At 41.5% G+C, this 24,504-nt stretch overlaps 1 protein-coding gene across 1 annotated transcript in view; it reads left to right on the forward strand.

Annotated features, from left to right (window-relative positions):
• MED1 (mediator complex subunit 1) overlaps nt 1-24,504 on the forward strand; it is a 1,231,128-nt gene that overhangs the window by 878,856 nt on the left and 327,768 nt on the right. Inside the window, exon 10 of the mRNA XM_044054941.1 lies at nt 7,694-7,754. Within this exon, the coding sequence (XP_043910876.1) occupies nt 7,694-7,754 (61 nt within the window). The remainder of the gene's footprint in view (nt 1-7,693; nt 7,755-24,504) is intronic.

The raw sequence follows: 24,504 nt of genomic DNA on the forward strand, positions 1-24,504 counted from the left end.
CAGGTAAGGCTAGTCGAGGAAGGCGGGAAAACAAGGATTATTTTTTTGTTTTTTTGGTAGAAACACACAGAAAATGCAGGAACAGTGATAAATTAGTTACATAGCACACTTGATTAGTAAAGGCATCACCTTAAGAACAAAAGAAGTTATAACCCCCCCTACACTTGGCACTTACCCGGCCCATAATTGAATATAACACCCCATTTGGCGTGTACCATACTAAGCGCTTGCAGGAATTAGACCTCAAAGGTTTCTAACAAAAAAGATCAAGAGACTCCAGCATGTGCCTTACACACACCAACTAAAGTCCCTGTCACTATAATCTGTATTGTATAGACTTCTTAGGGGAGACTTATGCCTGGCCTACAGAGCAGTCCAAGACCCAAACCTAATGAACTTGCTGCATATCCGTAAATCAAATGGGACTAGGAATACCCATTCCAGGCACCTAAATATTGCCTGTGACTTAAATACGACATGCCTGGAGGGGCAGCTTTATCTCCCAGCAGCTGCCGCAGCTTTGCATCAAGCTACCAGTTCATGTGAACAGAGCACCTCTATGACACTGTTCAAGAGGAACCTGGATGAGTGGATGGGGCACCTAAATTCTTACTGGGGATAGATACCACAACCCTCATGGACAATGGGCAGTCATCACTAAATGCAGTCTTTGGTATTGACTAGCATTTCTATGGTATTGCAATGGAATGAAACGGCTAGGCTTAAAATGACCTTCGGGTCAGTAGCCTAGTAATCTCCTATGATCCTGTGGTAAAACACCTCATCTCTACATATATTATCATCAGTGCATTTTTGCACCCCATCCCCCACCCCAAACGTCCGAAGATTACAGCATATTAATTTAAACGTACTTTTGTCCAGTTCTTCTCTTTTTACATTGTAATGCCTACACTTCTTAAAACTAAAACATACTTGTTAACGTTATTTATGTAATTTATTTATTTAACATTTGTTGACCGGGAAAGTCAGAATAGGACAGAGCCTATTTTCAGCAGAGGCCAGGGAGAAACACTCCAGATGCATGTCTTTGGGAATGTATCCTTATAACCTAGAACAATCACTGAAAAGGCTCACCCTCAGCCCCTCATTTTAGAAACCTCTAACTACATACTACAGAAATCTGCTTTACTATAAAATATGTAATATATATCCGGAAGTGTTTTATTCAAATACTATTAAGAACAAAAAAAATAGTATTACTTTTTCTTTAGGGTCCTTCTAAACATTAATGACATGAAGTGGGGTATATTCTTTTCGGTCCACCCTTCGTTTAAAAAAAATCAACTAATGTGCATTCTTTCTGACACTTTCTTATAAAGCCATATTTCTCAAATGTCTCTTCTTCCTGTTCATTTCCATCTCCCAACACAATACTTTGGTTCAAGTTCAAGGTACTTCTATTCTGCTAATCAGTTCTTGTAGTTTTTTTCTTTCTCTCAAGCATTTTCCTTTGTAACAATGAAAATGGTTTCACTGGCAAAGAACATCTATGAGCTTTATTGTCAGAAGAAAGAGAAGTCTTCTCCTGTTTTGTACAAACATTCCTATTTTCTCCTTATCCTGTTTTGCATCAAAAATGTCTTTGATCCTCCAGAAAAAAATATTGTGAATACAGCTGTATAAAACATCTTGAATCTCACACCTGTGCCTGATTGCTGGGATAAATTACTTTTCTGCCTGGTGTACAGAGAATAATCATTTTCCATGGACACTGTACTGGCTTCAGTTTTTAATACTTTGCCCCTTCTGCCATATTTTTTTCAGTATCCACTCTTCTGCTGGTATGAATGCATCCTTACTAATACAGGTCTTGGCTGCTTTGCCAAGTATGGAGCATACACTTGATGTGCCCTTTCAGTTAACAAATCCTGCTGTAGGGTACCAATCCAGTTGCTTATTTGTGCTTTCATAAAATTAATAGTCAGTTGCATCCAGTTTCTCTGGTACAACAGATCATCTCAGGTTTTCTGTGCATGCTCTGTCCTCTAACGCCATCATTTTTTTGAAACTGCTCTTTTTGAGAAGTCTCATGCTCAGCCAGCCTTTCTTCATTTCGACTTCTGATTTTTGCTGTTTTATCAGTTCATGTGAATAGCTGTCAAACTTCTTCCATTTTTCCAGTCTTTTGTTATTGGAGTTTGTATACTCCTTAAATGTTTTGTCAGTTCCGAGTAAATTTGATTTATTTTTCTTCTAAATTCCTGGAAGCCATCTCAAGCTAGATCTTGGACTTCATTTTTTATTTTTTTATATTTTTTGCTTTGCTGAACAGTTGCAGGATTTTTCCCAGACCTTGTTTTCTCTTCACAATTTCATTTTCTTTCAAGCTGTCTGTTTCTTCTTTGCTGACATCTAGGTAATGTACTTTACCAGCCAGTAACTGAATTTTTCTAAAGCTGGCAGAATTACTAGCCATGGTTTCTTAGTTTCTTTTTTCCCACTGGGAGAACTGAAATTAAGTTGATCAGTGTGTAGCCATCTTGGAAGTCCCGTGTCAGTTCCTTGTGTTAATAGTACTAACTTTTTAAAAATGTGTGTCTGATTATGTCTGGATTTGTCCCTGTTTCTGGAGGTAAAAGGCTGAGAACTGTTGGGTTGGGCTTGGCCAGATGAAAGTAAGTGACATTCTTGCCATTTGCTCTGTTTTAAGTAGTCATCACTGTCCTGTTTTGCATAACTATTGTTTATTTGTGAGAAGTAAGATGAACTACTTAAATTGACACCTGATATGCACAAAGTAGTTATAATTACTGAGGCTGTCTGGGGGGGATAAGTAGCTGCCTGCTGATGTTTATTATTCTGGCTTTGCAGAACTGGTGTGGTTTGTGTGGAGCAATTTTGAATATTTTAATGTGTGGCAACTATGTTTAGAACAAAGGGGAGTTAGGGGTTGACATAATGGTTAAGGTGTTTATTTTGCAGGCACCTGTTACAGGATTTAATTCTTACCTTTGAGGGCAACTGGCTAAGCTTAAAACTGACCTTCTCAGAACGCTCATTTTACACTGAAATTGCATTTATTTGTGCCTGCACTTTAAAATTCGTTTTTGTTGTAAATTTTATTTTTAACTGTTACTGGCTTCCCACTCAAGTGCAACAGCTATTACTGCACTATAAAAGTGTTTTTGCATTTGTTTCTACTGTTTTCTTGAAAAAAAAACAACCCCCCCCCAAAAAAATCTTATTTTCCCACCTTACTAAGCTAGAAAAGTCCAGCTTCAGATACCTGCTGATACCTGGACTCTGTTTAAGCTTCTGTGTTTGGCCATACCTTACTTGGGCAAAAAGGAAGTTTATTTGTTCACCAGTGAGAGTGGGGAGCTCTGAACAGCCTACCTGCCCTTGGAGGAGTGGTTTCTTCCCAGAAACTGTAGTTTTATTGGCCATTTTGGGCTAATTTCTATCTCTCTAATCTTTCTGATATAAAAAACGCATTTGCATGGTTTTGCACGCGCCGGTTAGCTAGGGTTAAACTATTCCCGACTCCACAAAGTCGTCTCTTCAGTTTTTCCCTTGAAACTAGACAAACCTTCAACTTTAGCACTCAAACCATTCATTTTACAGCCCAGCACTTGCTTAAAACTCATAAGAAGCGCTAAATACCCCTAGCACTAGCTCCCTTATACCGTCCAGAAGAAGGCTCACTATACGTCTCCACCAGTTAGAAAAACAGCTCGCTCTACCTATTCAGGCATGTCCAAAGGGCAGTTTCCGGTGTACTCTCCAGTCCAACTGGTGAATCTGGGCATTTTGAGGCAATGTTACAACTGCCTCATGTACACAGACAACCCTCTCCTCCTTCTACCAAACACTAATATATGCGAGAGATGTTATTATACAGCCAGACTGGAGGCAAAGATCTCAACCCCAGACTGTAACTGACTGTCAAGAGGAGAAGGGTAATACTTGCAACATACCACCAGTCTCACATAGACCTAACAAACCAACACAGGCAAATAACGCACATAAATACACAAAAGCATACTCTGAGGCTCTAAATAAAAATCTGCAAAAGCAACAGAGACGTCCAAAGCAGACATCCAAGCAACCTCCACAACGCATCACCAACCATGAAACACATACTTCACATAATCAGTGTGCCATGCAATCATAGCCCTTAAGGCAAAATAACATACCCAACACTCTAGTGATAGGTGACTCTATAGTCAGGCACACTGATGTCCCACTAACTAGGCTGGACAAGGAGAAGGTTACAGTTAGCTGCCTTTTGGGCGCCAGGATCTGCCACGTAACACAAGCACTCAGGTCACTCCAGAACAAGTACAAATACGACTCTGTCACTGTACAAAGTTGGTGTGAATGACCTGAGACGTACCTCCCTGGACTACATGAAAAGAGACATGGGAGAGCTTCTCTGATCATATAGCCCAGGCAGGTATGACCCTGAGTAGCATACCGCCCTCACGAAGAATGATGCCACAGTATAAAGAAAAAATTATCAACTTCAACAATTGGCTAAGTTTCTGTTGTCATTCAAATGGGATCCAGTATCTGTCTGCCTGGGGTGACATGCTCGACAAGCCACGTTGCTTTGCAAGAAATGGCTTGCATCTGTCCCCCTTAGGCTTTCGAATACTGACAGGCTCTTGTCGCCCCCCCCATAGTGCCTTTTTTAGGCAAGGCTCAAAAGACAAACCCACCACCGTAAATAGCACAAGTAACCAAAAACTGAGGGTAATGTTACTCTATGCCAGAAGTCTAAACCTCAAAATGCACGCACTCAAGGCACTCCTCAGTATGGAGAATATCGATATCTGTGCAGTAACAGGAACCTGGTTTAAGGCTCCAGAGAGCACCCCTGCACTACCAGGCTATAACTCATACCATACCTTTCGGCCACTGAACCCGGACCGAAACACAAAAGGCGGGGGTGTATCCATATTCTTCAAGGATACTCGCACCTCCAGGTTAGTGGCGCAGCATGATGCATCAGAGGTCATCCAAGAGCAACTAACAATAGGCAAAACTGCAATCCAAGTTGTAGCTTGCTAAAGATCACCCACCATGACCCAGGACCCCCATTCCGCATTTCTGGAGACACTGGGAAATATGAAGGTCCTACCAAACACCATAATACTGGGTGATTTAAACTACCCAAACATTAACTGGGAGAACTACTCAAGTACTAACTCCCTTGCCCAACGCTTCCTAGAATTTATAAACTCGAATGCCCTGGATCAACTGGTCAACACCGCCACCAGAGGGCACTTCATATTGGACCTGGTCATCACCAACATGGGTGACCGGTGTTCCACACCTGATGAAAACCCCTCGCCGGTTAGATCAGACCATAGACTAATCACTCTGGATATTCACATTCCGCCCCCAACCCCAATCAAGGAAACCACCGTGAAAAACGTTTCAAAAGCAAACTTCACGTTGCTTAAGACCGAGGTGGAAAGGTTCACAGCCCCCATGCCAATGGACAATGCTTTTCAAGCTGCTGAAACCTATACAAAGGCACTCTGTGGTCATCTGCAGGAATGCATGGATTGTGCTATCCCAAGTAAAACCAAGACTCACTCCTCCAAGAAAAGGAAACCAGTCTGGTGGACCCCTGCTATAAACAGGCCCTACAGTAGAAGGAGGAAACTAGTACAGATGAGAGCAAAATCCCTAGAAGGAAAGACATCCTGATCAGTATCAGCAAGAAACTGCGATCCCTCATTAAATCATCCAAGGATAGCTTTGAAAGAAAAATTGCCAAGGACTCCAAAGATAACCACAAAGCGTTCTTTAGCTATGTCAAGAACCTAAGTGGAAACTCTCAGATCTGCTCTGAGTTGGTGCAGAATGGCACAAAATACACTGAACCAACTGATATTGCCAACATTTTGGCAGACAGATTCAGTGCAAATTTCACACCCCACTCACCACATAAAGGGGCCATAACCATACCAGAAGAATGTAAGGTCCTGGTAATCACCGACACACAGGTGTCCCAGGCTGTGTCTTACAAGAGCTCCAAAATGAACTAACCCCTCACCTAAACACGCTGTTCAAACTCAGCCTCTCTACAGGCTACTTACCCACAGAGTGGTGCACAGCAACAGTTATCCCACTCCACAAAGGTGGCACCACAACAGACCCTGGGAGCAGTTGCCCTATAAGCCTGACTAGCCTGGTCTGCAAAGCTGTGGAGCACATCATCATGGAACTCATTAACAGAGACATTGGGAACCTCCAAACTTTGGACCCCATCCAGTTTGGCTTTAAGGGCAGATCTTGCCTCCTAAACCTGGTGGACTTCTTTGAGACAGTTACCAAGGCATTAGATGAGGGTAAGGAGGTCCACACAGCCTACCTAGACCTCACAAAAGCTTTTGACACCATTCCCCATTCTGGTATTATAGACAAACTCACCAACCTGAACATTAACCCCTACATCACAAGATGGGTTGCAAATTGGCTCATGTACAGAACCCACACGGTAAGAGTTGCAGACTCTAGATCCGGCTCTAAACCAGTTATAAGTGGCGTCTCCCAGGGCTAAGTCCTAGGACCCTTCCTGTTCGATATGTACTTCTCAGAAGTACAGGCAAGCACAGGAGGACTTTGGGTGACCAAGTTCACAGACTGCAAACTAGGGGCCATAATTGATTCTCCGGCTGATGCAGACACCCTCCAGGAGGGGTCTCACTGAGACAGATATCTGGTGTCAAAATCACAGCCTCAAGCTGAATGCCAAAAAGTGCATAGTTATCCCCTTTGGAAAAAACAAAGTACCCGCGAACTACCACATAGGTGGTAGTCCCCTAAATACAGAAAAAGTAGTAAGGGATCTGGGGACCCAAGTAGATAGCAATCTCTCATTTGATAATCATATTGCCAAGGTGGTTAGAAAATCCTTCTACGTGGCCCACCTAATCTCAAAAGGGTTTGCATCCAGAACAAAGGAGGTTATTGTGCCTCTCTACTCATCACTTATTAGACCCATTATAGAATACAACGCCCCATTTGGGATGTACCTTACAAGACACCTGCAACAGCTGGAAAGACCACAAAAGTACCTCACCAAGAGGATTACTGGCCTCAAACAGATGACCTATGCAGCCTGACTAAAGAAACTCCGGCTGTACTCTGTTGCATACCGCTTACTCAGAGGTGATCTCTGCTTGACATACAAGGCCATGTCCAACCCAGAATTGATGGATATGCTCCACCTAAAAAAAAACAAATCCCTGAGAGCCATACGCTCTAGGGGATATAAACCTTACCACAACGATAAATAGGATGTGCTGGAGGGATAGATTCCTGACCTTGAGACTCCCCATGCTTTGGAACAAGATTCCAATATACATCAGGCAGAACCCCTCACTAGCACTCTTCAAGAGAAACCTTGACGAGTGGATGGGAAACATAAAATTTACCCCGGGGATCACTGCAGTGGCTCTGCTGGGCAGAGGTGCAGGGATCTAATGGCTCTGCTGGTCATAGGCACAGGGGAACTAATCTAAGGGGGTGGCGAAAGCCAACATACTCTGACTAGGGTTATAAATGCCCTTGGGCAGATAGCCTAGTACCTATGAACCCATTATTTCTTTAACTTTCCTCACAAGCTACTGAGGGTCACTACACTTGTGCAGGAGTAGTGTACTAGCTAAAATTAAGCTGGAAATATTACTGTGTTTTTTTTTTCATTTCGTAACAGTCAAACATCAGTTGCACATGCATGTTGACTATCTTTTGAAGGGCAAAGAAGCATTCTGTTTGTATGTTTGTCACAGCAAATATTATGTTTACTTTTTCAGTTTTGTCCAAGTATGACTTCAGAGGGGTGCACAGATGGTGGCTGTGTTTGGTAGGTAGGGGTGAGGAAGCATGGTGTATATACATTGACAGCGGTGACTAGAAATATGTGATGGTCATTTATTCCATAATTTTCATCCCAATTTAACAGTAGACAGGAGACACAAACTTGGCTGCCTTTTCTAGGGTGGCATTGGGAGGCAGGTAAGATCTTATATAATTTATGTATTCTCAGTTTACTGTGCACTGCTGTTTGATTAACTTTGAGTATTAGGCCTTGGATACAGCTAATTTCCTCCTTGAAATAAAAAGTACAATTAAATTTGTTATATTATGTATGATTTTTGTTTAGGCTGTCATTGAATGAATAGTTTGGGGAAAAATTCTGAAATACACCCTCAGAGAATCTTTAACCCCATGGTTTCTGTTGCCTAATGACCCCTAGACCACCATTTTAATTTAGCTATCGCAGTATAGTTTTGGTCAGTTTGGGTGTGTCGAAAGGATTCAGGGTTACTGAAGTGTAACCATGATTAGTTAAGAATGTGTTTGGGATTCAGGGAGAACCAGAGTTGAAGGTTAAGACTGAATTTCTTCCCTTAATCATTTTTGTAATGGCCATTGGTTCGAGAGAGAGAAATAGCTAGCTACAATACAAACAAAACACTACAAAACAGTGTTTATTATAAAACCACAACAAATTCGACAAAAACTACAGGTTTCTGCTTATAGCTTGTTTGACAAGTTGTTTTTAATTGAGCGTGGTTAGTAGTTGCCTTTTAATAAAAAAAAATAATCTAAATGCTATAAAAACTGATCTTTGATCTTAAAACAACAAATTTGTTTTAATTTTTAAATGTTTAATTGAACATTGTATATAAGCAAGCAATGGAAACAATACAAGTTATCTTGAAAGCCCGTCAGGAGCACGGAGTGAAAGCGGCAGTTTTTATTTTTGATTTGGATTCTTGGATTCTACTTCTACTGAAGATTATTGTCTTTTATTTTTGAAACTTGTGCATTGTCATTTTTACTAAAGGAAAGTTCTCAATAACTACCATTTTTGGACATTATGAAGAAGTTTATTATTGGTTACTGCTGCTACTGCTGCTTTTCTAGCTGTTTTAGCTGTTTTCCTGGGACATTGTTCGTGTTTTGTGTTTGTAATGGCCATCATTGAATGAAAAGGTTGTTTAAAAAATCGGAAAATGTACCTCAGAGCATCTAGAGCTCCCGTGGCTTCTGGGGTCTTGCTGTCCCAGACTCCTGGCTTAATGCAGTTATTTCCATCCCAGTTATTACAGAGTAGATCTGATGTTTTCCTTTTCATTTGTTCCTCAGCTGTTGGTCATCAGATCCAAATCGGGTGCATTTATCAGGTCCTTGGATCCAAGATCCCAGTAGACAAGAGTCATCCAGGAGGTCTCCACCAAAAGAAAGAATTCAGAACTTATTCAAGATTCTCTTTAGCGCCAAAGAAAACCGGGGACCTGAGACCAATTCTGCACCTAATCAAACTGAATGAATTTGTAAAGAAGTGAAAGTTCCTCCTGGTCACTTTTCAGTCCATTCTACTTTTTTTCACTAGGACAGTTGGATGTGCTCCATCGATCTTAAGAATGTGTACTCATCATCATCATCTTCTTTTGGCTGTTCCCGTTAGGGGTCGCCACAGCGGATCTTCTGTATTCATTTCTTCCTGTCCTCTGCATCATGCTCTTTCACACCAGCCACCTGCATGTCCTCTCTCCCCACATCCATAAACCTGATCTTAGGCCTTCCTCTTTTCCTCTTACCTGGCAGCTCCATCCTTATCATCCTTTTTTCAGTATACCCAGCATCCCTCCTCAGCACATGTCCAAACCAACGCAATCTCACCTCTCTTGCTTTGTCTCCAAACTGTCCAACCTGAGCTGACCCTCTAATATACTGATTCCTAATCCTGTCCGTCTTAGTCACACCCAGTGCAAATCTTAACATCTTTAACTCTGCCACATCCAGCTCTGACTCCTACCTTTTCATCAGTGCCACCGTCTTCAACCCTTATAACATAGCTGGTCTCACTACCCTCTTGTAGACCTTCCCTTTCACTCTTATTGGTACCAGTCTGTCACAAATCACTCCTGACACACTTCTCCACCCATTCCACCCTGCCTGTACTCTCTTCTTCACCTCTCTTCCATACTCACCATTACTCTGAACTGTTGATCTCAAGTACTTAAACTCATCCACCTTTACCAACTCTACTCCCTGCATCCTCACCATTCCTCTACCCTCCCTCACATTTACACACATATTCTGTTTTAGCCCTGCTGACCTTCATTCCTCTCCTCTCTAAAGCATATCTCCACCTCTCCAGGGTCTCCTCAATCTGGTTCCTACTCTCACTGCATATCACAATGTCAACTGCAAACATCATAGTCCACGGGGCCTCCTGTCTGATCTCATCTGTCAACCTGTCCATCACCACTGCAAATAAGAAAGGGCTCAGAGCTGATCCTTGATGTAATCCCATCTGCACCTTAAACGTGTCTGTCACACCCACCGCAGTACTCACCAATGTCACACTACCCTCGTACATATCCTGTACCACTCTTACATACTTCTCTGTCACTCCCGACTTCCTCATACAATACCACAATTCCTCTCTAAGCACCCTGTTGTATGCTTTCTCCGAGTCCACAAAGACACAATGCAACTCCTTCTGACCTTCTCTGTATTTCTCCAACAAAACTCTGAGCAAATATTGCATCTGTAGTGCTCTTTCCTGGCATGAAACCATACTGCTGATCACTAATCATCACTTCCCTTCTTAACCTAGCTTCCACTACTCTTTCCCGTAACTTCAAGCTGTGACTGATCAATTTTATCCCTCTGTAGTTACTGCGGCTCTGCACATCACCGTTATTCTTAAAGATAGGTACCAGAACACTTTTTATCCACTCCTCAGGCATCCTCTGACTTTCCAAAATTTCATTAAACAATCTGGTTAAAAATTCCACTGCCATTTCACCTAAGCACCTCCATGCTTCCACTGGTATGTCATCTTAAGAATGTGTACTATCACATCAAAATGAACAGACGATCCTGACGATTTTTACGCTTTTGATTATGCACCAGTCACTGCCAGTTCAGAGCCCTGCCCTTTGATCTCACCACAGCCCACAGGATGTTTACCAAATATATGGCACTGATAACAGCTCAGTTGAGATGGCTGAGCTTCTGAGTGTTTCCATAACTAGTCAACTGGCTCACCTCTCCAACCAAGCATCTTCTAGAGAAATCCAGGGGAGTAGTTGTCCAGTTATGCCAATCCCACGGTATTTCAGTCAGCATCTGCAAATTTGCATCTTCATCCTGTCCAGAGCTTGGAATTCATGGGTGCTGAGTTGAACACGGACAGCCCTCTCTTCTACCACATCGAGTACATACCATCAGGTGTCAAGTGGAGCAAATTGTCGCACGCCCTTCTCCCCCAGCCAGACTTATTCTTCAGGCCTTTGGGTCAGTGGCAGCAGCCATAACCTCAGCTACTATGGCTTGTTTTTCATGTATGTGTTTTTCAACGGACTAGATGCACAGTTGTCAACTCTTCACCATCCACTGTCCTTATCAATCAAATGCACTCGAGTATGCAAAGACCATCTACTTTGGTGGATTCAGTCAGTTTCCCAAGGCTGCTCTGTTCTTCCTCGCCCAATAACCACAGTATCCATAGAAGCCTTTCAGATGTGGTCGGGGGGATCATTTCTTGGGACAGATTGTCAAAGGCATATGGTCCCCAGAAGAGACCAATTCGTACATCATTGTCCTAGAGATGAGAGCGGTCCTAGCTTTGCAGGCCTTCTAGGCTGCCCTTCCTCTTGGAACGACGACAATTCAAACTGACAGCATGTCTGTGGTTTGGAACATCAACAAACGGGGGGGGGGGGCTGATCTTGTCCCCTTTGTCGAGAGGCAATGAGGGTGTGGCAGTGGGCAGCCTCCTCCAACCATTTTCTTATGGCAATGCACATGCTGGGGAAATCCATTGTGCTAGATGACAAACTTACCAGGTCCATTCTGATGCCTCACGAGTGATCTTTCAGTCATTGGCAGAGGGGATTTACCATAGATGAGGGGGGTCAACCTTGCTGCAATCTGTTTGCCTCTCCCCACATCAACAAGTGCAGCAGGGTCTTTGCCCTGATCCTCCCCTCCAGCGGAATTACTGAAAAATGCTCTAGTCCAACACTTGGTTCTATGGTCTCCTTTACGCTTAAACCCCAGATATCGCTAATCTCAAAATTCTTACAGAAGGCACTTTGGTTGAAGAGCACAGTTGTCCTCATTGTCCCTTTTTGGCTTCCCCTTCCTGTGGTGTCACCTTGAGTATCCACCTTGGATACTGGACCCTGGTCTAGGCCTTTTCTCTCATCCCACAGGGATGGATCATCTGGACATTACAGGCCTCAAGTTGACTGCATGGTTTCTCCAATTCCACTGATAGCCCAGGCTTTCCTCCCCAGTCTGACCTTTACTACTATCTTCCCACCAGGTCTGTATGAGGAAGATCTTCAAAAGTAAATGGAAAAGATTTTCTACTTGGGCCCTACAGACAGAATTGGACCCCTTCATTGTTCCTCCTACTGCTTTCCTAGAATTTTTAACATCAATTTTTAAAGGAGCTAGTTTCTTTACTGTCAAAGTGCAATTGGCAGCCATATCTAATTTTCATTCAGGTGAAAATGCTTCCTCTTAAGCCTTGCACAATTTTGAAGATGCTATTCTCAAAGGTATCTCTTTGCTTAGGCCTCCATTGAAGAGCCCCACCCCTCTCTGAAATTTAACAGTCATGCTGCAAGGGTTAATGCAGAAACCCTTTAAACCAGTGGGAAGAGGCCAAGAAATATATTTGGATTACAGTCTAGGGATTGCCTTCCCTATCAAAGATTGGTATCAAGAGTATTGCCAAAGAGAGAGAAATAGGGGGATTCTAAGAGAGAGATCAGCACTTGTAGTTTTTAGTACAATCTAGAACAGAAGCTGCTGTTAAAGGAATAATTCGTAGAGCATGCAAAACATTGCATGATAACTATAAGAATCGATTGGAAGGGGTTAGAAAGGATGGTAAGAGAGACTGGATAAGCAGTTCACAAAGAAATTGGGGGGGTGGAGATGTATGTATGTCTCCCAAATATGCAACAAAGTCTAGAAGATTTAGAATATTTGCTTGGAAGTGTTTAGATATTTTATACCCCAAGTAGATTCCAAAGAATTTTTCCTCTGTTAGATAGAAAAAGTTGGAGGTGTGATGAGGAAGAAAGAGGTAATTCAAAACATTTTCTGGGAGTGTAATGAGTTAATAGACTTTAAACATTCCCTGCAGACTGCTCTGTCAGAGATAATGGGTGAGCAAATTGGGGTCTATATCAGAACATCAAAGTTTTAAAACTTTGAATGTTCTAATATTGACCCGTTTTAATCGAACGCTAAAAATAGCAAAGCTGCAGAACACCAAATTTGGTTGGCCGGTTCTGTGGTTTCGCTATTTTCAGCACTGTGGTAGAGATGTATGAGTCTGGTTCAGATAAGTGTGCGAGTGTATGGTTATTAGGATTAGGGCGCGGGTTAGGTGAGTTAGGGTTAGGGCGCGGGTTAGGTGAATTAGGTTTAGGGGCGGGTTAAGTGAGTTAGGGTTAGGGCGCAGGTTAGGTGAGTGTGCGAAAGTGACGGACCTTAGGGTTAGGGTTTGGGTTAAGGTAAGTGGATAGATGATGGTGTATGTACAGTTTAGTGGAGGGTTAGTTGGAGCATTATAAGTGTATGGATGTGTATTGAAGTTTTTTAGGTGTGCTTGTGTTGTGTGTATGTGTGTTCGGAATAGAGAGTTTTTTCCCCAAGGATAATTTGCTGTTCTGAATGTTCGATATTATGTGGTTTAGATATTTTAGGTTCGATGAAATAGCGTTCGCTATTTTCATCTTTTGATAACTTGATATAAACGCGCAAATTGTTGTAACTAAGGAAATTATCTTTTGAGCTATGATGCAGAATCAGAATTGTATAGACATAGTAAGGCCTTTGAAATTCTGGTGGCTGCCAAAAAGTGCAAGTACTAGAAACTGGAAATCAGTCTAAACCAACTTTGCTAGAAATAGTGAATATAGTGACAGAGATAAAACTACTTGAATTGGGATGATCTTTAGAAAAGGGTAGGAGCAAATTACATAGGAAAAAATGGGAATTGTGGGAACAGTACATGCAGAGGAAGAACAGGGTTTAAAAGAAGGCAGGATTTGAATGAGCTATGTAATGTTTGACAGTGACAGGATAGATAAGTGATGCATAATGTTTGCAACAAAAATGATGTTAGTATGGTTTATGATGTGTAATTTTGCAACTAAAATTGTCAATATGGTTTGTTTTTATTTATGTAAATGTACAATTGCTTATGTCCTACGTGATAATTTAATAGATGTTTCTTTAAAAAAAAAAAAAAAAACTTTGAACCATCAGCTAAATCCATTTTAAAATCTTTATCCTGGAAAACTGCCTTTCTGTAGTGGCCATTACATCTGCAAGACGAGTCTTCGAACTCAAGACTCTCTCTCCCACATCTCCTTATCTCATTTTCCACAAAGACAGGGTCACCTTATAGGTCAATTCATCCTTTTTTTCCTAAAGTAGCCTCCAAAATGAATAATAATCAACCCATTCATTTGCTGGTTTTCTTTCTTAACTTTAACAAAGGAGAATACATGCTGCATGTTTTGGATGTATGTAGACAACTTTGTTTTATCTCCATAGAACAAAAGATTTCAGAAAGACAGGGCAATTGTTTGTCTTTCTCCCCAAACAAATTGAGCCCACCATTTTCAAAAATGACCCTAGTCAAATGGCTTACTGATCGCATTTCCTTTGTTTACAGTAAGCGAGGTCTGTCACTACCCAGGCCTTCTAAAGTACGCTCAACCAGGTTCATGTCTACATCATCCACTTTTTGGTCTAGAACTTGTAATGACTACGTTTGTGTAGCAGTTAACTGGTCTAATACGGATAGCTTTATTGCTCATTACAAATTGGGTTTGACTTCCAAGAGCAGGGCTGCATTTCATTCTGCAGTACTCTGGAATATCCTTCCATGAGGGCCACCCAAGGTCCACGTAGTTGGGGACTCTTATCCCAATAGTTGAGGAATGAATGAAAAAGACGTCATCAGATATGTTACATACTCACCATAACTATGCATCTGTGTTGTTCACCTTCATTCTTCCTCAACTCCCCACCCTCCATCCCCTTTCCTATTAGCTCCTGGACTGACTTTACGGTTATTGTGGATCCTTTGTTCCAGGATTGAGTCCCAGTTCTGCTACTTCTGGCCTTACTTTTGTCTTAATCTAGGGTTAGTTCTTCCTGTGCTTATAAAGCCGCAAATTCAATAGGTATTGCAGGTTGACTGGGGCATTAAAGGAGAGGGGAAGAGCTGGAGAGTTGGATCCGAAAGTCTGGGAAATGCAGCCAACTTGGAACCGAGTTTGGATCCAATACCCAGTAGTTGAGGAAGAATGAAAATGGATGACAGATGCACAATTAATGGTGAGTACATGACTTTAATTTTTGGTCATTTAGGGTGTATTGAAAGAATTCAAGGAAAAAGCAACTTGAAAGTCTGAATTTCTTCCATTAATCATGTTTTTTGTTCAGGCCATCAGTGGATGTAAAGCTTTTTTTTTTTTTTTTTAATATATGATGCACTGCAGAAAAGCATCTAGAAATTCACATGGCTTCTTGCAGCCCCTAGACCCCAGCTTTAATGCAGTTGTTTCATACACATTTATCAGAGAGAAATTGTGCCTACTTAAAATGTAATGAATGAATTAATGCACACACAAAGAAAAACCTGAAGAGTAAGACAAACTGAGAAAAATGAAGAAAAACATAATCTGGAAGGTGTGGGTAGGCCAGGATGGTGAGGTACTGGATGATGTGTATGTGTGTTTGGCAGTGCACAATGGAACCCATTCACCTAGGGCTCTGGATGGCCTAGGGCCTGCCCCTGTATACCATGAGCTAGGATACCAGCTCTGCCTTCAAGGCAGCCATGCTATACAGGGCTGACTTCTTCCTTTTCAGTACCTTTGAGCACCTGAGCTGCCAATAGAAGTCTGGTCACTTGGGTTTTCATCAGGGCTTTATTCTTATATGCTGCCTGCTTTGATTTCCGTCCTTCCCATCTTTAAGTCAGTAAAGGAGAATTTGGTGGTACCTTATCAAGTCTCCAGCTATGTTCTTAAGTCAGACAGGATATATCCATCTCTTAATAGCTACAGCTTTTTGAACTGTCATCACATGATTACAATTTTGACAGTGGCTTTAGCTGCCCATTAATGACAGATGCCTTCATGTCACTGCAGTGTGTCTTCTGGACCCACAGTTCAGTTCAGTAGACTAGACCACTTTTTTAAGAAGTACACTGCAGCAGCCTTTGGATTTTATGCTTATAACTACCCAGTGCACTTGAACTTTTATAGGAGAAAGCTACTCCAAGAGACACATGCTGCTGTTAGGTCTCTTCCACAGTCTCGAGGTCTGTAGAAGAAGCCTGCATGCTGTGTGATGTAACAGGCGTGTGTTCCCTGTACCACAGCATTCAACATCGCCATCTACCACTATGCTTGGTTGTGTTACTGTGGGCTCCCAGTGAGATTATAGACCAGGATCTGACATCTACCTATCAGCTGTACGATTCACCGAAACCTGAAGGCCTAACCACAGGCAGACTTTTTGTGAGAGGTAACAAGAAGACCCAAATTTAGTAGGCTAGGAAGGGGACTTCCCTACAAACCAGGAAACCCATGCCTGTTAGGACTGCTCCCCCAGGACTCCTAGCAGCAGCTCTGACTTGCATGCATGGCCATTGCCAACTGATTTAGCAGGAGGCATGTTCTCCTCCTATTAGTCAATATAGAGAACCATCATCACAGGCTGGGTCACTTGACTCTTGGAACAGGAGTTACCCTAGAGCTAATCTCTCTTCTTTTTCATTCTATATTGCAATGTTTGGTTTCTCGAGAACATGTACTCTGACAGCAAGAGAGACAGTCTGACTCCCACAAACAGATCTGCTTACTTCAGAATGTCATATGACAAGACTTACAAAAGCTTAAATGTCTCTACTTCCACTTCTTTTTGTACTTCAAAAGTACAGAGGCCTTCACTCCATTGTATTAAACTTTTGTATCTCTAGCAGATTCAGGGTTTCTGCACTGTAAATCTGACACAACACTTGACTGCTCATTTATTTTAAACAATGTTGGTTCCATCTTAGATAAAGCATCAGCACTGCTGTGTGCACTGTTGTAGTGCATATCTCCAGTATGGAGCAAAGGCCGCTTACAGAAGCTATCTTTCTTGTTTTAAAAAAAGCTTTTAAAAATATTGACTTCATTTTGCTTCTCTTGCAGTTCTGTTAGTGCAGTGTCTGAAACATTGTACTCTTGGATAAGAACAACTAAACTACTGAGACCCTTGCCAAAGGTGTTCTTCAAGTACCAGCTCTAGAATTATTCCTGTTTTCAATTTTCATCAGTAATTTTCCCATTAATCTAAGTCCCAACAGTGTAGTTCTGTATGCCGAGGATGTCTTTCTATCCTTCTCCCAAAAACAGGTCTGCCTACTTCAGAATGCCAATATGACAAGACTTCCAATCTCTTTGGAGCTGGCTGTCCTAAAGCAAACTTGAAATCAACAGTTAAAAGTCCAGCATAGTGCTTTTTGGCCCAATGCTTTCACCATATGCACTGTAACCAAAGAAATATTTAGGCCTAATTTTTGTCCAAACTATCTTGTCACTCCCATCCCATACAACACAGTAATCAATAAATGCTGACCCAACTAAAAGTAGTTAACAAAATTTCAAACAGTTTAACTTGCAAAGCAAGGCAAGCCATGGCCGTAAATGCCAAGACTAGAACATGGCTTGCATTTATGACCCTGAACACCTCTCAGAATTTGTCCATTTTCCAAAAATGGAAAATAAAGTTATACAATTCATACATCTTGCACTCAACCAGACACCACTAGACTGCTATTCAGAAAGTAGTCTGGCTCTTCTGCAGCTGCTTGAGCATCATTCTTGCTAAACACGCTCACTTTTAAGCTCATACATGAATTATTCTGCTCACTGCAAAGCAACAAACTTCAAATCCACCATGCTGACCACTCCCTAAGAAATCTTGAAGCTGTTGGCTAACCAGGCCCCCTTCCATCTAACCATTAGTGAAAAGGCTTTTTCCAAAGCTGCCCTATCCGTGCTAGAGCATATTTCTTGCTAATATTCACAACCTTAATACATTTTCTATTTTTCTTAAACTGCTCAACACCTAGCTGCTCATGCTTAAAGGATATTGGTTAATGGGTATGCTTCATTGACCTGTTTTTCCCTATATTTTTCTTCCCCTGGTCATATTCTCAGCTTTACAAGTGTCTTTATGCACCATTGCATAAATTGCTGCATTTTGTTTGACACTTTATATTGTCACACATGCATTATTTGTTTTGACAGTGAACTCTGAGTGTCTTGACTGTTAAACTATGTTCTTTCGTGTATTTGTCTTTGCTGTTGTGGGCCAGTCATGACTGAAAAGGGTCCTTGGGGCAGCTCACTCACTTGGGTAATAAATGCAAATAAGTACATTTGACCATGTCCAAATTATGACGTGGCAAGTGAGATGTGAAGTAGCTAAGGAGAAGAGGGGATTATGGCTAAAGGAAGGAGCTTGAGGTACGGAGCCTAAAGTCTAACAAAGTGGCCAAGGTCAGATCCAAGACCTATCAGTTGAGGAATGGATGAAAAAGACATCATCAGATAGAAGCTGTTTAATTAGGAATGCACGAGAAGCTGAAGCTTTACTTACACATATGTTTAGCAGGAAAGACCATATTGGCAGAACTCATTTGTAATGGGATTTTTGCATGCTGGTTGCAGCATCGGTGACCAGTGATGGACTTCTGAACCCAGGTGCTAACAGAGCTGACTGCAGGGTGGGAATGAGCAGCTGAAGGTTGGTTTGCCCATTCTGGGGAAAGGAGGGCAGTTTGGCTCACTTGTATGACTGTCACTTAGCAGGGGCCAGGTGTAGAAGCATTATTGTAAGAGCAGCAGCAGTGGTCACTCTGACCTATTTAGTGTACAGCCCTGCAGTTGGGTGAAGGTGTCCTCACATGCTTGTGTGGATATGTGGCAGCACATGACCACAGCAATCTACTCTGATGGTGTGTTTGACAAACTACTATGTAGTGAGAGGTAGTTCAGATGTAAAAGTCTCCTAAAACCTTGTGAATAAAGGCAGTGATTCCCCGGCTTTCACATTTCTCATTTCTTCATGGTCGACCGGCATGTGGTCAAATTGTAGTTTTCAAGTCGGCAGAATGTCAAACCAAATTGTATCGACTACACTACAGCGAACGGGTAGTATAGTTTGAGTATTTGGGTTCGACATTGTGCAGGGAGATCACTGTTCTGTGAGAAACGGGGAATTAGCCCATTTCCTTACTGTAGTGCGATCTCGGAGTTGGTAATATTTAATCTATAGGGGTGGGGGGGAGGGCACGGCCTCCCTGTAAAATAGTAGAATTAATGTACCATTGACTTGAGTGTAATGGTACATAAATGTGCATTGCAAGAGGTGAGTGATGTCACCTCCTGCTATGTTGAATACATGAAACCACGGTTGTTGATGTATTCATTTTCACCTTGGTTTACTTTTAGGCATTCCAGATAAAGATTTTCAGTTTGACATACTAAATGGTCGACCGAAGCAGATTCGGAATGTCAGTAGTTAACCTATATATATATATATATATATATATATATATATATACATATACATATATGAGCACAATACATAAAAACATCACTCCTGTCTAGGAGAAAAGCTGTAAAATTAGAGTTTCTGATTTTTTTCCATAACTTATCTCCATGTTACCACAACAGCAAAATAATGTAACTGTTGGTCTTGAGTATACACTTCTAATGCACACTTCTACTGTATGTCCCCAACATTTCTGCACAGTGTGAGCACAATGCCACAAATGGGCAGATGGCAACTGCATTGCCAGCATATGATCAAATACAGTGGTTTTAGTTAATTATTTGAAAGATTTGTATTCTGTTATTTACTCTGACTTGAATCAATCTAGTATGGACTGAAATGAGGCTCCCCATAATTCTTGGCTGTTTTTCACTGTTTTGTGTCCAGTTTCCAAAATATTGCTCTAATTTCAAGGTCATGAGACTGCTCCACAGCTAATGCTGTATTACATACCTTATCTGTTTTTTTTTCCAGTATTCTAACGTTTGTATTATTAGAAGCAGTCTTTGATATTACATTTCTACATAACAGGGAGATCAGAAAAATCTTTATATAGTGATATATGGTTCCCATGGTCCCCCATTAATGGGGAATTACTTATTTATTCAAATATAATTTCGTTTAGGCATCAGCTCACCTATTTTTTGCCACATATTTTATATTATTATGCACCCATGAACTGAATTACGCAACTTACTGTAGCTATATCTTCCATGGTTCAGTCTGCAGTCCAAGGTATAGTGAGCGCCTCTGGTTTACTAGGCATTATCATTCTGGCTTTGGAGTTCATAGCAGTTTGATCTTTAGTAAACATATTCATGGAAAGGTATTAATAAAAGGAGAGGGTGTGACTTCTCAACCCCTTTCCTTCTTAGCCCAAAAAATATGGAATCTCTTAGAAACCAGCAACCAGTGTGCAACAAACAATGAGCAAAGGGGAATGCAAATATAAAAGAGAATAAAATCTGCCATTGCAGACTAGCAAGCAGCATACAACTTCCACCTGTGGTGTATTCCTACACATAGTTTTTCTTAGAGAAACCTTCCAGTCCTTGAACAAGGATACCTGTATGTTTACCTTATTTCCTTGGCTGTCCTTGATAATTAGCTAGGTTTAGCAGAGTCCCTTGGATTCTCCCCTGCTACTTTAAATTCCAATTGAAGGTTTCCCTCCCTTCACCCACCCCCCAAGTGATTGCTCAGGTACAACACACCAAAGGTTTTAAAAACCCTGGATGCCATATTTGCTCTAATTGCAGCTGAAAGCCCTCCATGTGTAGCATCTCTAGTAAGTGTCCCTGGACTAGCTGATAGTTTTTTTTTTTTTTTTTTTTTTTTTTTTAAGCTAAGTTAAATTTGGAAGGTGTAGCCCCGCTCACTTCGCTCTTCTTCCATCTCCATTCCCACCCACCCCCATATCATTACCTTTATACCTATCCATACAACCACATCCCATCACTTCCTCCCTAATCCCCCACCCCTCTACTTCCTGTTCTCATACTACCTCCCTTCTTTGCTCCTCCCCACACTTACCTACTATCCACTATCAGACTACTATACCTTATACCCACCCCTTCCTCTCATCCTCTGTTCTACATCCCATAAAGTGACATCTCTTACAACTCAAACTATACTTTTACCTTCCCTACTCCTTATACTCTATCACCTCACCTCCTTTCACTCACAATTACCTACTCCCGATTTCCATCCCTCAAACACCACTCTTAACTCCAGTACTACACCAGAACCCTATCTACTAATTTGTCCCTCCTTCCTCCCCCCCCACTCCCATTCCTAAAATAAAAATATCTCCACCCTCCACTTTAAAACAAAAAAACAAAGTCTACTTACTGAAATTAAAACCCCATTACAAACCTCTACTTCTATCTGGTGACATTCATCCCAACCCAGGCCCTACAGACACTACCCTGAACAATAAGCCCCCTGTATCTAAACCTTCCAACCCACAAAAACAAGTACCATTCTGCTCTGTCAATGTCAGGAGCTTTGTAAATGAAGTTCAAGAACTCCGTACCTGGATAGCTAATTATACTCCTGACATAGTTACCCTAACTGAAACATGGTTAAAACCACATGATCTGAACGCTGAAATCATCCCTCCTGGCTATAATATCCTTAGATTAGATCGACCTAAAAGAAAAGGAGGAGTCTCCATACTCTACTTCAATCGTCTCTCCCTTATCAGTCCCACACTAGACTTACCCTCCTTCTCACCAGCTGAACTCCTACTGACCAACTTCAAACTTAACAGTTTCAACACCATAACTGTCGCAGCAATCTGTATTCCCCCTGGTGATATTAACATACTTGAGAACATCCTATCTCACCTCTCACATACCATCCACAATTAATTATACTGGGAGATGTTAATATTGATTGGTTTACAATACAAGCTCCCAACACTGCTACATGTGTAAACCTACATGGGTTTGAGCAGCTAATCACAACCCCAACCTACATTAATAAATCTCATCTATGTAGCTCTCTTCTTGACTGGATATTGGTCTCCCACTCTCAAAGCTATCATAACTCCCAAACCCTTCCAAATGCCCTCAGCGCGACCACTGCCCTATAACAGTTACCAGACATACTCCCCACCTTACCAAACCTAACAAATTTATTACCACCTGCTCACTTTCTCATTTCTGTCCTTGCTCCTTTATTCACCAACTCTCCAAAATTAACTGGTCTTACCTCACCAGTCTTCCTTTAGATGAAGCTGTCCACTCCTTCAACACTACATTCCTAAACATTCTTAACTCCCTTGCTCTTCTTCTAACAATTAGAATCAAATCTAATAGTGCTCCCTGGCTCACTAAATCTACCAGAACCCTCATGAGAGACCGGTATAGGATTTGGAAAATGTGGACTAAAACTAGGACCCCTTCTCTTCTTCAGAAATATAAAGAACTCAGAAATAAAATAAAAAAAATCATCCATTATGACAAAATAAACTTCTGTGCCAGTCCTTCCTCTACTCTTAAATAAGACCCAGAGAAATTCTGGAGCTCTATTAAACAGACTCTTCATCCAGGAAATCTTTCCTCTCCTAACTCATGTCCCAGTGCAACACCTGAAGACATAGCCAACAAATTTAACAATCATTTTATAAACTCAATAACCTCCATAATAAATATCCCCCCCCAGAAACAACACTAGCACCCCCACAAACTCTATACCTCTTCCAAACCCTCCTAACTCCTCATCTCTAAAAGCAGTATCAACTAACTATGTAAAGTCATTACTCTCTAAACTTAAACCTTGCTCCCCATCTGTTGACAAGCTACCCTGTTACTTCCTGCAGATTTCCTCTGAACCTCTTGCCTATCCTGTATCCATCTTAATCAACTGATCGATTTCTGAATCCTATGTCCGCACTGTGTGGAAGAATTTCTTTACTCTACCCATTCACAAAGGAGGCAACTCCTCAGACATATCCAACTTCAGACCGATTGCCATACTCTCTCCACTCTCAAAAATCCTAGAGAAATGCATTCACAAGCAGGTAATGCATTACCTTCACAAGGAAAACCTTCTCACACCCACACAGCATGGTTTCCGTCCCAAGCATAGTACAACTACTGCACTCTAGTCTCCCTAGCTCATGATAACAATAAACTTGTCTCATGCCTATTCCTTGACCTTTCTAAAGCCTTTGACACTCTCACCCACTCCTCCTAGATAAACTCACTAACTTACATATCTCTCCCCCTACTATCTCCTGGTTCTCCAGCTGTCTCTCAACCCACCAGCAATCAGTTAAATGGCTCTCTCTGCACTATCCACCCCTCTCACTGTACAAATGGGAGTCCCCCAAGGGTCCATACTTGGACCACTACTCTTTAATATTTTCACCAACTTGCTCTACTACTCATCCCCAGTCATCTGTTATACAATATGCTGATGACTCAACTGTTTTAACCATTGCTGACAACCCAACTGACCTCCACTCCACTACCCAGGCATCCTTCCACACCATTGAGACTTGGCTTAGTGATAAACTAATACTTAATTCAAAAAAACTAAGCTCCTACTCTTCCTCCCTAAAAACATCACCACACTCAAAAGTACATTTACCATCTTATCCTGCAACAACACTATCATCTCAGCTAAATCTAGTACTAAATTGCTAGGTGTTACAATAGATGATCACCTTAAGTTTGATCTCCGTATTACTAACTCGGTAAAAAGAACTCATCAGAAACTTGGACACCTTTTCTGTAGCAAGAAATGCTTAACTGACACTGCCCGAATAACTCTCTCCCAGGCTTTATTATTCCCAACATTCCTGTACAGCTGCCACATATTCACAAACCTAAATTCTGCACTTATTTCCAAGCTTGAAACTACCTATAATAAGATTGCCAGATTTGCAGCTAACCAAACTTACAAGTCACACCACTGCTTAGCAATACAGCAACTAGACTGGCTAGAATTCCCTCAGCTGCTCCGGCTATACCAACTACAAATCATCGACTCTATCCTCTATCTACCCTCCTTCTACCCCAGCCTCTCCACTATCATATCCAGATATTCCCCTGCTAGGACGCTACGCAGCTCAAATCAAGAATTATTAGACAACTACAAACCCAAAACCAAAATAGGCTACCTTCTCTATAACTATAACTCAGCTATATCCTGGAACCAACTCCCCTTGGAAATAAAATCCCTCCAGCATAGCAAAAGTTTCAAATTAGCCACAAGGAAATACATAAAAACAAAATGGTCTTGCCACTGTAGCCAACCATCCTGAAACCACCATCCTTTCTCCTATTTCACCACTTCACTCTTAATGTATCTCTAACACTATCCACCTGCCTCTTCTACCTCTTCCCT

Source organism: Protopterus annectens, chromosome 13.part0, assembly GCF_019279795.1.
Source record: "Protopterus annectens isolate FY-2018-M chromosome 13.part0, PAN1.0, whole genome shotgun sequence".
NCBI lineage: Eukaryota > Metazoa > Chordata > Ceratodontiformes > Protopteridae > Protopterus > Protopterus annectens.